The sequence below is a fragment of the Papio anubis genome, chromosome 13, assembly GCF_008728515.1.
Source record: "Papio anubis isolate 15944 chromosome 13, Panubis1.0, whole genome shotgun sequence".
Taxonomy (NCBI): domain Eukaryota; kingdom Metazoa; phylum Chordata; class Mammalia; order Primates; family Cercopithecidae; genus Papio; species Papio anubis.
Genome location: NC_044988.1, coordinates 34,637,369 through 34,650,297, shown reverse-complemented (window position 1 = coordinate 34,650,297; position 12,929 = coordinate 34,637,369). Strand labels below are relative to the sequence as shown.

Here is a 12,929-nt window from a genome sequence, read left to right as displayed (position 1 = left end):
TTCCGAATACCTACTTAGAATAGAGGACGGTAGGTATAAGTAGTACATAAAAGTTCACTAGAAGACCCATATAATGTACAGTTAGAGATTTTAACAGAGATTCAGTCTTATGAAGCATCATTGTACACATACAATTTCCACAATTCTTTTGAACATTAAAACCACCAGCTTAGACCACCAAACGACTGTCCCTTCCATAAGGCTAGTTGTCTCTTTTTAAAACCTATCCCTTCTAAGAGAGCTTGATTTACTAAGTGAGCCCTAACAAAATTTCAAGTAAGCAAATCTTGTTTTATCATCTCTATGAGCATGCCTCCCTGCCTTCAAATGCCCTCAAGCAGCTGTAAGACTTCAACTCTGTAGAATCCTGTAGATCTTCAAAATATTAACATAAAATTACTTGCATCTACAGCCTCTCAAAAGTCAAAGCTTTTAGCAGCTCCATTAGAACTTTTAAAACCAATTCACTCTAAATTACGCAGTATAACTGACAGCCCTTTATTACCTAAAGGTATTTTCACTTTTAAATGAAGTGTGTTAATCTAAATTTATTTTAACTTACATACTTTCAGGAAGTTTAGAAATTAGAAAATCAAAATGAAAACTTTCATACAGAGTAAGAAAGCGCATATCCCAGGAAGAGAAGATTGGAAGCTGGGGTCTAGTAACTGTATCCCACTCACCTAGGCATGTAATCATACACCTTATAATCACTTGGTTCAATACCTGATTTTTTTTTTTTTTTTTTTTTTTGAGACAGAGTCTTGCCCTGTCGCCAGGCTGGAGTACAGTGGTGGAATCCTGGCTCACTGCAACCTCTGCCTCCTGGGTTCAAGCGATTCTCCTGCCTCAGCCTCCCGAGTAGCTGAGACTACAGGCGCGCGCTACCACCCCCAGCTAATGTTTTTGTGTTTTTAGTAGACGGGGTTTCACCATGTTGACCAGGATGGTCTCGATCTCTTGACCTCGTGAATACCTGATTTTTTTAAGTGACAACAAAGCTGGTGCCCAGAGACCAAGGTTAACCACTCATACTACAGTATCATGCAGCCTCCTGTAAGGTATCCTGCATTTCATTTCACTCCAGACCTCTAAACCCATGGGTTCCCTACAGCCTAACTTCTGCACACTGGAACTTAATAGTAGTGGTCCCTGGACTTCCGTGGAAAAAGGAAGCTGCATGTGAGGTGGGAATTTGAAAGAAGAGTATAAATAGTTTAAATTCCAGGACTGTCTTGGATTTCTAGATGTAGTATCTAACTCCAAAACCAAACAATGGACATTCTTAAGAATATTCACAATGTCCCTAAATTAAAGCAAATTTTTGTGCTCCTCTTATGGGGGAATAAAGTGGTGTACAGGCTTCTGGTCAATTCATACTGTTTACTTTTATTTAAAATTAACTTAGGTCTGCCTTTTTAAAGGTAAGAAAAGTTAAATTTTAGACGTAAAGTCTAAATTTGTTACATTCAAAAGGAATTATGTACTAAATTCAAAAGACAATTTAAATTCAAGTTCCATTTTTTCTGCATGTGCTTTAAAGTTAATAGTTATATACACCTAAACAAATTAAAAATTATTCAACTGGCATATACATTGTAAACGAGTATCTCATTTAGGAACCAGATGATACTTTATAGATATATGTGTATATATTTACACGTTTTTATATATATATACACACATACATACATATTCAAAACACCATCAAGCACTAGACAAAATAGTCATATTATTGGTATTAGGATTTTATAACAGTTTGTTTTGTTCTGATTTGCATTTGAAAATTAGATCCGCCAAAACTTGATGGCAAGTAGTCTGATTTACAGCCCAACTATGACAGTCACAGGAGACACCAGAATTACCCGTCACTAAATCCCATCACCAGTTTTACCAGGGATGTGGGTGAGGACGGTCAAGGGCATTACAGGCAATCGAATAGTAACACACAAAGATTTGGGGATTTTACCAAACTAAAACCAGTATTTCACGAAGATCTAATAAGGACAAGGTCACAACCTATCCCACATGGTCAAATTAACTTGGAAAGGAGAAAAACTTCACTCTGACATCGATTGGTACTGCCTTCTTTGGGGAGGAAAAAAAGCATTTTTATACTCTGAACTCTGTCGTTCTCATTGACAAAGTTATAGCAGTGTTTGTAGAGAGTAGGGAGTATCCCATCCACCACTTATTTCTTTCTCATATCTACTCAATACAAGAAAGAAAAAGATAACCAGGACTTAAAGCAAAAACAGAATTCAGTTCCATGCTCCTCCCAAGCCTTATTATTTCCAGGTGTTATAACTGGGGGTTGTGCGAAGAGATTTGAGTTCTACTTCCGCTCCTTTAACCCCCTACTCCGAAGAGTCCAAGAGCAGCAGCAAAGAAAAAGACCAACTCGAAAGTGGGGAAGGGATGTTGGAGTTAAAGAGGGGAGTTAAATAACCAGACCTTTAGTGAAGAATAAAGAATTCAGGCTGTAGTTTCTAGAAATAATTTATTATAGGCCTGTAAAGTCTGGCGCTGGGTAAAGCCCAAGAGGCTTTCCCTAACTCCAAAACAACGACCTTTAAAGGGAGGGAGGGTTGGGGCACCATAGCGGCCGGATTTCTAATTGTGGAAAGTTTAAACAAATTTGTTCCTCGGGGAATGGGGGAAGGGAGGGAAGAACAAGTCTGGGCTCGGCCGGGGAGCGTGCGGAGTCTGCACGGCGCGGCAGTCGGTCCAACGTGGGGAGGCTCAGGGATTTTCGGCAGCAGCGACTTCATCCACCCCGGACCGCCGGCTGGAGGACGTGCCCGGAGCCGGCGGGTACGTGCTGCCAAGTCGGTGGAAGGAGGACGCGGACGGCGAAGGCAGGTGGGTCTGGCGCGAAGGGGCAGGGGTCCCGGGCGCTGGGTGGAAGTTAGGGGTGGGACGGCGCCGGGGGGCCGGGGAGGCAGCGGCGAAGGGCGGCGGGCGGCTGTACTTACTCGGCTGTACCAGATGCTGAGGCGGGCCGCGGCCAGCACGGCGAAGAAAGCCCTCTGCGGGTCGGACTGAACGTGGAAAGGCTCCTCGGCCGGGCTCCCCAGAGGGCACAGCAGCCTCTTGGGCCAGCCGCTCAGAAAATACATGGTCCGTGCGGAGCCACCGACGCCGGGGCCCCGGGCCCCCGGCTCCCAGCTGCGTCCGTCACACTCAGCGGCCCCGGGCTGGTAGCCCGCCTCCCACACCGCCACCGGCCGAGTCGGCGGCGGCGGCGGCTGCAGCTCGGGGCATCTGCCCGCTGGCCTAGCCGGGCCGGGCCGACGCGAGGCTGCGCGACGAAGGCACCCCCAAGCTGAAGGGGCCGAGTGTGGGGGAGGGAAGGGGAGGGAGAGTAGGGACAGAGAGAGGGCGGGAGGAGCGCGGAGGCCCGCCCCGGCCCCGCCCCTTCCTCAGGCCGCGCGGGCGTCACCACGCCGCGCCGCGTGGGTCGGGACGGGGAGGGCCGGCGCGCGCGCTCTGGAGACTCCTGCCGTCCCCCTAGCTGTATCCTGAAGCTCAGCCTAAGCCTCGCCCGCGGCTGCCGGGCTGCGTCGGCACTTCTGCTCGCTGGCCCCGCACTTGCTCCTCTCCCTAGCAAGCTCCAAGGTTTTGCCGGGAGGACCTGGGCAACCGCCTGAGACTCCGAGGCAAGTGGGGCGAGTCTAGGGATAACGCAGCAGCAAGGCGACTGGGCCCATGGAACACGCCCTGGCCTGGCCAAATTGGACCTCCCTTCCGGATTGGCGGGGTCTCGGTGGGGGCGGGCCGGATGCCGGGGAGCTGGAGTCACGTGACGCCCTGCGCGGATTCCCACTCTGGGCTGCTGGCCTACTGTGGCTGTAGAGGGCGGTAGGGGCTTTTACCGTGTGAGCGCCTTTAATGCCGGGGTCTGCAGTGAGAGCTGGTGATGAAGCTCCTGCCCGTATAGAGCTTACATCCCTAAGGGAGCGTTTATTTAGTCAGTAAATAAACCACTCACCATAAAAGTATTAAGTTCTGTCTTCTGCCTTTCAGGAGTTCTAAACATGTGTCTGAAATCGGTTTCCATTCGTCTGAGCCTCTACCAGCCATAACTTTAGATAGGAGGAGGCTATCTCTTTCGTGCTGCAAAAGGCTTGGACTTAGTTTTAGAACTGGAAGGGATTGGTGATAGCTTAGGTTCATATTTAGCTTTTGGACTCCAGGTACCACCTTAACTGTAACTTTCAACGGATTGACCCAGTGGTAACGTCTGAATAGAAGGAGGGTTGAGGGGATGTGGTGTGGAGTGGGGAAGGAGGAGTCTGAAATAGAAGAAAGATTTGCTTCTCATTGTCTACCTTTTTTGTTACAGTTTGAATTTTTACATATGTTTGTATTACTTTTTCAATTAAAAAGCCAGGTTTAAAAACTGAACCCACATTAAAAAGTAGCAACATAGGCGGGGTGCGGCGGCTCACGCCTGTAATCCTAGCATTTTGGTAGGCTGAGGCGGGCAGATCACTTGAGGTAAGCAGTTCGAGACCAGCCTGGCCAACATGGTGAAACCCCGTCTTACTGAAAATACAAAAATTAGCTGGGTGTGGTGGCAGGTGCCTGTAATCCCAGTTACTCGGGAGGCTAAGTCAGGAGAATCACTTGAACCTGGGAGGCGGAGTTGCAGTGAGCCAAGATCCCGCCACTGCACTCCAGCCTGGGCAACAGAGTGAGACTGTCTCAAAAAAAAAAAGTAGCAACATAAACAGAAAAAAAGGAAACAGAAACTTAATTCATATTAGATATAGCATTGTAGCTGGTATTCATAACAAAATATGTAACTTTCTGTAATTTTTTTTTTTTTTTCTTTTCTTTTTTTTTTTTTGAGATGGAGTCTCACTCTGTCGCCCAGGCTGGAGTGCAGTGGCGCGATCTCGGCTCACTGCAACCTCCGCCTCCCGGGTTCACGCCATTCTCCTGCCTCAGCCTCCTGAGTAGCTGGTAACTTTCTGTAATTTTTCTAAACATTCACCGCATTCCCTAGAAGGTGGTTATAGAACCCTGGATTCCTCAAATGAAAGTTGAAACTGCCTCACCACTCACCAGCCTGTTGTGATCAGATTGTCTCCTTGGCGTCTACCCTCCCACAGTCCAACACAGCAGCCTGGAACACAGTAAGCATAGTAAGCTGGCAATATTTGTCAGACAAACCGTGGATGAAACCCTGATCCAGCTGAGCTACATCATTAGACAAAGAGGCCCAGAGAGGTTTCTTAACTTGCCAATTTAAAATTGTAGAATAACAAAGTTGCATCATACTTTCATCGTAGATTCAGTTATGCACTTGGCAGAAAGAGAGAGGAAATGAAAATGTTCTAGTGCAACAATTCTGCTGGCAGTGTTACTGAATGTTTATCCCAGCTGTCTCTCAGAGAGTCTTTGTTCTCATGTGTGTCTCAAGTCTGTCATACTGTGCTCATGGGCAATTTAAGGAACTTCTAAGCATTTTTTATTGCACTTAATTTTAACCTTGCTGACTTTAGAAGCTAATTCCTCTGCCATACTCCTGTGTAGCACTTAAGATTCATGAAATAATTTCAGATGCTTGTCTTGATTTAATTCACAGTAAACATTCAAGGTGGGTGACATTGGTGTGACGTTGTTATTCTCACTTTAAGTGAGGAAACATGACAAGTGTGGTAGATATGCCTGAAGTCACATGGTTGAAAAGAACTGATATTCTTTCTACAGATCCAGTGTGATTTCTTTTTTTCTTTTCTTTTCTTTTTTTTTTTTTAGTTGGAGTTGCACTCTTGTTGCCCAGGTTGATGTACAGTGGTGCCATCTCAGCTCACTGCAACCTCCACCTCCTGGTTCAAGCAATTCTCCTACCTCAGCCTCCAGAGTAGTTGGGATTACAGGCATGCACCACCATGCCCAGCTAATTTTGTATTTTTAGTAGAGACGGGGTTTCTCTGTGTTGGTCAGGCTGCTCTGGAACTCCTGACCTCAGGTAATCCACCCACCTTGGCCTCCCAGAGTGCTGGGATTACAGGCATGAGCCACCGCACCCAGGCTCCAGTGTGATTTTTTTAAAATGTAAGGTTTGGCTGGGCACGGTGGCTCACACCTGTAATCCCAAAACTTTGGGAGGTCAAGGCAGGCAGATCACGAGGTCGGGAGTTCGAGACCAGCCTGGCCAATATGGTGAAACGCTGTCTTTCTTCTAAAAAAAAAAAAATACAAAAATTAGCCGGACATAGTGGCATTCACTTGTCGTCTCAGCTACTCCGGAAGCTGAGGCAGGAGAATTGCTTGAACCTGGGAGGCGGAGGTTGTGGTGAGCCGAGATCCCGCCACTGCACTCCAGCCTAGGTGACAGAGTGAGACTTTGTCTCAGGAAAAAAAAAAAAAAATTAAGGCTTATGGCAACCCTGCGTCAAGTAAGTCTATTAGTGCCGTTTTTCCAACAGTGTATGCTCTTTAGGCTGAACTAAATTGTGGTAATTGCTCTGGACAGTGAGAGGGAGAGGGGAAAAACCTCTAGGTCTTTCTCCCTGGTGAGGAGAAAAGGAAATAGCTGACTCTCCAAAACCCCATACTTGAGAGTTCCCCCATTGTGACTAAAATGTTATTGGCTGGATTTTCAACTTTCTTTTTCTTTTTTTTTTGAGACAGAGCATTGCTTTGTCGCCCAGGCTAGAGTGCAGTGGTGCAATCTTGGCTCACTGCAACCTCCGCCTCCCGGGTTCAAGTGATTCTTGTACCTCAGCCTCCTGAGTAGCTGGGACCAGGTGCCCCACCATGCCTGGCTAGTTTTTGTATTTTTAGTAGAGATGGGGTTTCATCATGTGCCAGGCTAGTCTCCCAACTCCTAGCCTCAAATGATCGACCAGCTTTGGACTCCTAAAGTGCTGGGATAACAGGTGTGAACCACTGTGCCCGGCTTCAACTTTCAAATACCATATTTTAACTTCATTTTGTACAATATACTAACAGTTCCCATGCCTTAGGTCTTCCTTCTCCTCCTTTTTCTACCAGCTTCCCCCACCACTCTAGTCAAAATTTTTGGACTCTGTTCTAAGATTAAGCTTACGATAAAAGTTAATAGGGGACTGGGCAGTGTAATCACGCCTGTAATCTCAGCACTTTCGGAGGCTGAGGTAGGCAGATCACTTGAGCCCAGGAGTTTGAGACCAGCCTGGGCCACACGGTGCAACCCTGTCTCTACAAAAAATTAGCCGGCACTGTGGCATACATACTGTGGTCCCAGCCCTTCAGGTGGCTAAGGCAGGAGAATTGCTTGAGCCCGGGAGGCAAAGGTAGCAGTGAGCCAAGATCGTGCTATTGCACTCCCACCTGACTGAGAGGAACGATATCCTGTCTCAAAAAAAAAAAAGAAGTTATTAGGTGCATGTTTTCATCTATGAAACTTATAAACTTTTTAAATTACAAGAACTAATGTTGGTAAGAGTACACATAAGAAACAGGGATACATTTATACACTCTTGATGGAAGTGTAATTTGGTCCTTTTTTTTTTTAATCCAGGGTTTTTGGTAACCCTGTGTTGAGCAAGTCTGTTGGCACAATTTTTTCTAATAGTATATGCTCACTTCATGGTTCTGTATCACATTTTGGTAATTCTTTCAATATTTGAAACTTTTTCATTATTAGTATATGTGTTGTGATGATTTGTGATCAGTGGTCTTTGATGTAACTATTGTAATTATTTTGTGGTGTCATGTACCACATCTATGTAGGATGGAGAACTTAAGCGATAAATGTTGTGTGTGTTCTGACTGTTCCATCAACAGGCAGTTCCTCTGTCTCTCTCCCTTGCTTTGGGCTTCCCTATCCCCTGAGATGCAACAATATTGAAATTAGGCCTGTTAGTAACCCAACAGTAGCCTCTAAGTGTTCAAGTGAAAGGAAGAATCCCATCTCTCACTTTAAGTGAAAAGCTAGAAATGGTTAAACTAAGTGAGGAAGGCATGTTGAAAGCAAAGCTAGGCCAAAAGCTAGGCCGCTTGTACCCATTAGCCAAGTTATGAATGTAAAGGAAAAAAAATTATTAAAGGAAATTAAAAGTGCCACTCTGGAGAACATAGGAATGATAAAGCAAAACAGCCTTGTTGCTGACCTGGAGAAAGTTTTAATGGTCTAGATAGAAGATAAAGCAAGCCACAACATTCTCTTAAACCAGACGCAGTGCCTCATGCCTGTAATCCCAGCACTGTGGGAGGCTGAGACAGGAGGATCACTTAAGCCCAAGACTTTGAGACCAGCCTGGGCAATATAGCAAGACCCCATTTCTTTTTTAAAAAACAGTTTTAATTAGCTAGGTGTGGTGGTGTATACCTGTAGTCCTAGCTACTTGGGAGGCTGAGACAGGGGGATCACTTGAGCCCAGGAGTTCCACATTACGATGAGCTATGTGCGCCACTAGACTGGGTGACAGAGTGAGACCCTGTCTCTAAAATGAAGCAAAAACCAGTTTTTAAAAAGCATTCCCTTAAGCCAAAGCTTAGGCCTGAGCAACGCCCTAGTTCTCCTCCATTCTGTGAAGCCTATGAGAGGCAGAAGAAATATTTGAAGCTAGCAGAGGTTGGTTCATGAGGTTTACCAAAAGAAGCTGTGTCCATAACTAAAGTGCAAGGTGAAGTAGCAAGTGCTGATGTAGAAGCTACAGCAAGTTATCCAGAAGATCTAGCTAAGATCTTTGATAAAGGTGACTACATTAAACAACAGATCTTCAGTGTAGACGAAATAGCCATCTATTGGAATAAGATGTCATCTAGGACTTTCATAGTTAGAGAGGAAAAGTCAATGTTTGGCTTCAAAACTTCAAAGGACAGGCTGACTCTCTTGTTAGTGGCCAATAATGCTGGTAACTTTTTTGGTCTAAGCCAGTGCTCATTTACCATTCCTAGAATCCTAGGGCCCTTAAGAATTATGTCAAGTGTACCCTGTCTGTCCTCTGTAAATGGAACAGCAAAGCATGGATGTCAGCACATCCGTTTCCAGTGTCGTTTATTGAATATTTTAAGCTCTTGTTGAGAACTACTACTTGGAATGAAAGAGTCCTTTAAAATTTTTACTGTTCATGGACAGCACATCTAGCCATCCAAGAGTTCTGATGGAGACATACAAGGAGATTAATGCTGTTTCCTTGCCTGCTAATGCAGTATCCATTCTGTAGCCCATGGACCAAGGAGTAATTTTGACTTTTAAGTCTTATTATTTAAGAAATACATTTCATAAGACTAGAGCTGCTATGAAATGCAGCTGTACATAGTGAATCTGCTATACATAGTGATTCCTCTGATGAATCTGAGCAAAGTAAATCTAAAACCTTGTGGAAAGGGGCTGGGCGTGGTGGCTCATGCCTGTAATCCCAGCACTTTGGGAGGCTGAGGTGGGCGGATCACCTGAAGTCAGGAGTTCAAGACCAGCCTGGCCAACATGGTGAAACCCCGTTTCTACTTAGAAATACAAAAATTTGGCTGGGTATGGTGGTTCATACCTGTAATCCCAGCACTTTGGGAGGCCGAGGTGGGTGGATCACCTGAGGACAGGAGTCCAAGACCAGTCTGGCCAACATGGTAAAACCCTGTCTCTACTAAAAAATACAAAAATTAACCAGGTGTGGCTGGGCACAGTGGCTCACGCCTGTAATCCTAGCACTTTGGGAGGCCGAGGCGGGTGGATCACGAGGTCAGGTGATCGAGACCATCCTGGTTAACGTGGTGAAACCCCATCTCGACTAAAAATACAGAAAGAATTAGCTGGGCGTGGTGGTGGGTGCCTGTAGTCCCAGCTACTCGGGAGGCTGAGGCAGGAGAATGGCATGAACCTGGGAGGTGGAGCTTGCAGCGAGCCGAGATCGCGCCACTGCCCTCCAGCCTGGGTGACAGAGCGAGACTCCATCTCAAAAAAAAAAAAAAAAAAAAAAAAAAAAAAAAGCTAGGCATGGTTTCGGGCACCTGTAATCCCAGCTACTCGGGAGGCTGAGGCAGGAGAATTGCTTCAACCCGGGAGGCAGAGGTTGCAGTGAGCTGAGGTCGCGCCACTGCACTCCAGCCTGGGCAACAAGAATGAAACTCTATCTCATAAACAAAAATTAGCCGGGTGTGGTGGCACACACCTGTAGTCCCAGCTACTGTGGAGACTAAGGCACAAGGATCCCTTGAACCCAGCAGGTGGAAGTTGCAGTGAGCAAGATTGTACCACTGCACTCCAGCCTGGGCAATAGAGTGAGACTCTGTCTCAAATAAATAAATAAATAAATAAAACAAAACCTTCTGGAAAGGAGGTTTATATGCCAGTCTAGATGCCGTTAAGAACATTCATGATTAATGGAAGGAGGTCAAAATGTCAGTATTAACAGGAATTTGGAATAAGTTGCTTCTAATCCTTATGAGTGACTTTGAGGGGTTCAAGACTTCATGTAGGAAGTCACTTCAGAAGTGATGGGAATAGCAAGTGAAAAAGAATTGAAACAGCCTGAAGATGTGACTGAATTGCTACAATCTCATGATAAAACTAATGGATGAGCAGTTGCTTCTTATTGATTAGCAAAGAAAGTGGTTTCTTGAGATGGAGTGTTCACCTAGTTAAGATGCTGTGAACATTGATGAAATGACAAAAGTTTTAGAATACTACATAAGCTTAGTTGATAAAGCAGTGACAGGGTTTGAGAGGATTGACTCCAATGTTGAAAGAATTTCTACTATGGTTTAAATGCTATCAAACACCATCACATGCTACAGAAAAATTATTCATGAAAGGAAGAGTTCATCAATGGGTCAAATTTTATTGTTTTCTTATTTTAAGAAATTGCAGTCGGGCACGGTGGCGCATGCCTGTAACCTCAGCACTTTGGGAGGCCAAGGCAGGCAGATCACAAGGTCAAGAGATCGACACCATCCTAGCCAACATGGTGAAACCCCGTCTCTACTAAAAATACAACAATTAGCCAGGCGTGGTGGCACCTGCCTGTAGTCCCAGCTACTTGGGAGGCTGAGGCAGGAGAATTGCTTGAACCTGCAAGGCGGAGGTTGCAGTGAGCCGAGATCACACCACTGCACTCCGGCCTGGTGGCAGAGGAAGACTCATCTCAAAAAAAAACAAAAACAAAAACAAAAAACTTGCAACCTTCAGCAACCACCACCCTGATCAGTCAGCAGCCATCAACATGGGACAAGACCCTCCAGCAGCAAAGAGATTACTATTTGCTGGATGCTCTGAAGATCGTGAGCATTTTGTTAGCAATAAAATGTATATATACATATACACACACACACACACACACACATTTTGAGATGGAGTCTCGCTCTGTCACCCAGGCTGGAGTGCAGTGGTACAATCTCAGCTGACTGCAACCTCTACCTCCCAAGTTCAAGTGGTTCTCCTGCCTCAGTCTCCTGAGTAGCTGGGATTACAGGTATGTACCACCATGCCTGGCTAATTTTTGTATTTTTAGTAGAGATGGGGTTTCATCATATTGGCCAGGCTGGTCTCAAACTCCTGACCTTGTGATCTGCCCACCTCGGCCTCCCAAAATGCTGGGATTACAGGCATGAGCCACCATGCCCGGCCAATGAGGCTCTTTTATACCACTTTTACTACACTTAAAGGATCATGTCTCAACTAGTGACTCTATCATCTTTACCGATTAACTGGACGTCCAGTGGTGCCCAAATTTTCAGGGACTAACATGGGCATGGGCAAAATCTTGCCTTGTTAAGGTTAATGGTATTGTAAATTGTTAACTATTGCATTTAGGTTGGGCATGGTGGCTCATCCCTGTAACCCCAGCACTTTGGGTGGCCAAGGCGGGCAGATCACTTGAGGCCCGGAGTTTGAGACCAGCCTGGTCAATATGGTGAAACCCCGTCTCTACTAAAAATACAAAAATTAGCCAGGCATGGTGGCGCGCAGCTGTAGTCCCAGTTACTTGGGAGGCTGAGGTAGGAGAATTTCTTGAACCTGGGAGACGGAGGTTGCAGTGAGCCGAGATTGCACCACTGCACTCCAGCCTAAGTGACAGAGGGAGACTTTGTCTTAAAAAAAAAAAAAAAAAAAAAAAAAAAAAAAGAGCCTCATTCAGTTTAAGTTTGCATGAAATATGATACATACTGTTACTACATTCAGGCCATATGAGTAAATTATACATCCTTCAAAATTATACTTTTTGTCTTTCATTTACTTATGACCATTTACTCAATGTTCTATTTTTAACATGTTGGCATTTTCTTTGTTTCGTTATTCCAGTTATTAATGGTTGCATTTTCTGGAATCTCTTCTTATTAAACTTGGGCAAATATAGCATACATTTGAAAAGAACAGATCAAAAGAGAACTTCCGAAGGAAATTCCATCCAATCAAGCAAAGAACCATTCAGTGTGTCAATATTCAATAATCTCCCAAAACCTTTGTCTCCTGTCTCACAATGACACTGTCAGCTTCAAGAACAGGAAAACATCATCAGAGGCTTCTTCCTAGAGACTGCAACCCCATGCTTTCCTTCCAGCATTGCCACAACCGCTCCAATTGGGTCCTCCTTCTTCATAGGTTCACCTTTTCTTTGCTCTTTGTCTTAGTTTTGGTTCCCCCAGAAGCCAGATCCCAAGACATTAATACGTACACAAGTAGTTTACTTGGGTAGTGATCTCAGGAAATACGGGCAAGGGAAGTGAGACAAAGAGGGAAGGCAATCAATGAAAAGGGTGTGTTTTCAAGTGGGTTAGTACTATAGATAATGGACTTAATCCCTCTGGAGAATTTTGGGTACCAGTGTAAAATTCATGCCCCTTGAGTTATTCTACCAGAGTAGCAAAGGAGCTGAAGTATTTATACCCCACCTCCTATCAATCATTAGTTAAAGGCTGCATTTAAGGCATCACATCTCCTCAAACCTATGCTCACACATAGAGCTCCAGTCACCAGAGAAGGCCATTAA

At 45.1% G+C, this 12,929-nt stretch overlaps 1 protein-coding gene across 4 annotated transcripts in view; it reads right to left on the bottom strand.

The window, feature by feature from the left end:
• The window catches only part of RIC1 (RIC1 homolog, RAB6A GEF complex partner 1), a 147,307-nt gene extending 143,888 nt beyond the window's left edge, over positions 1-3,419 (bottom strand). For 3 of the 4 annotated variants that reach the window (XM_021927837.1, XM_009188802.1, XM_003911730.3), the window contains exon 1: positions 2,976-3,419. In XM_021927837.1, the coding sequence (XP_021783529.1) occupies positions 2,976-3,119 (144 nt within the window). In that variant the 5' untranslated portion in view covers positions 3,120-3,419. The remainder of the gene's footprint in view (positions 1-2,975) is intronic. The other variant, XM_021927836.1, reaches the window with a different exon arrangement.
• Positions 3,420-12,929: the final 9,510 nt, after the last annotated feature.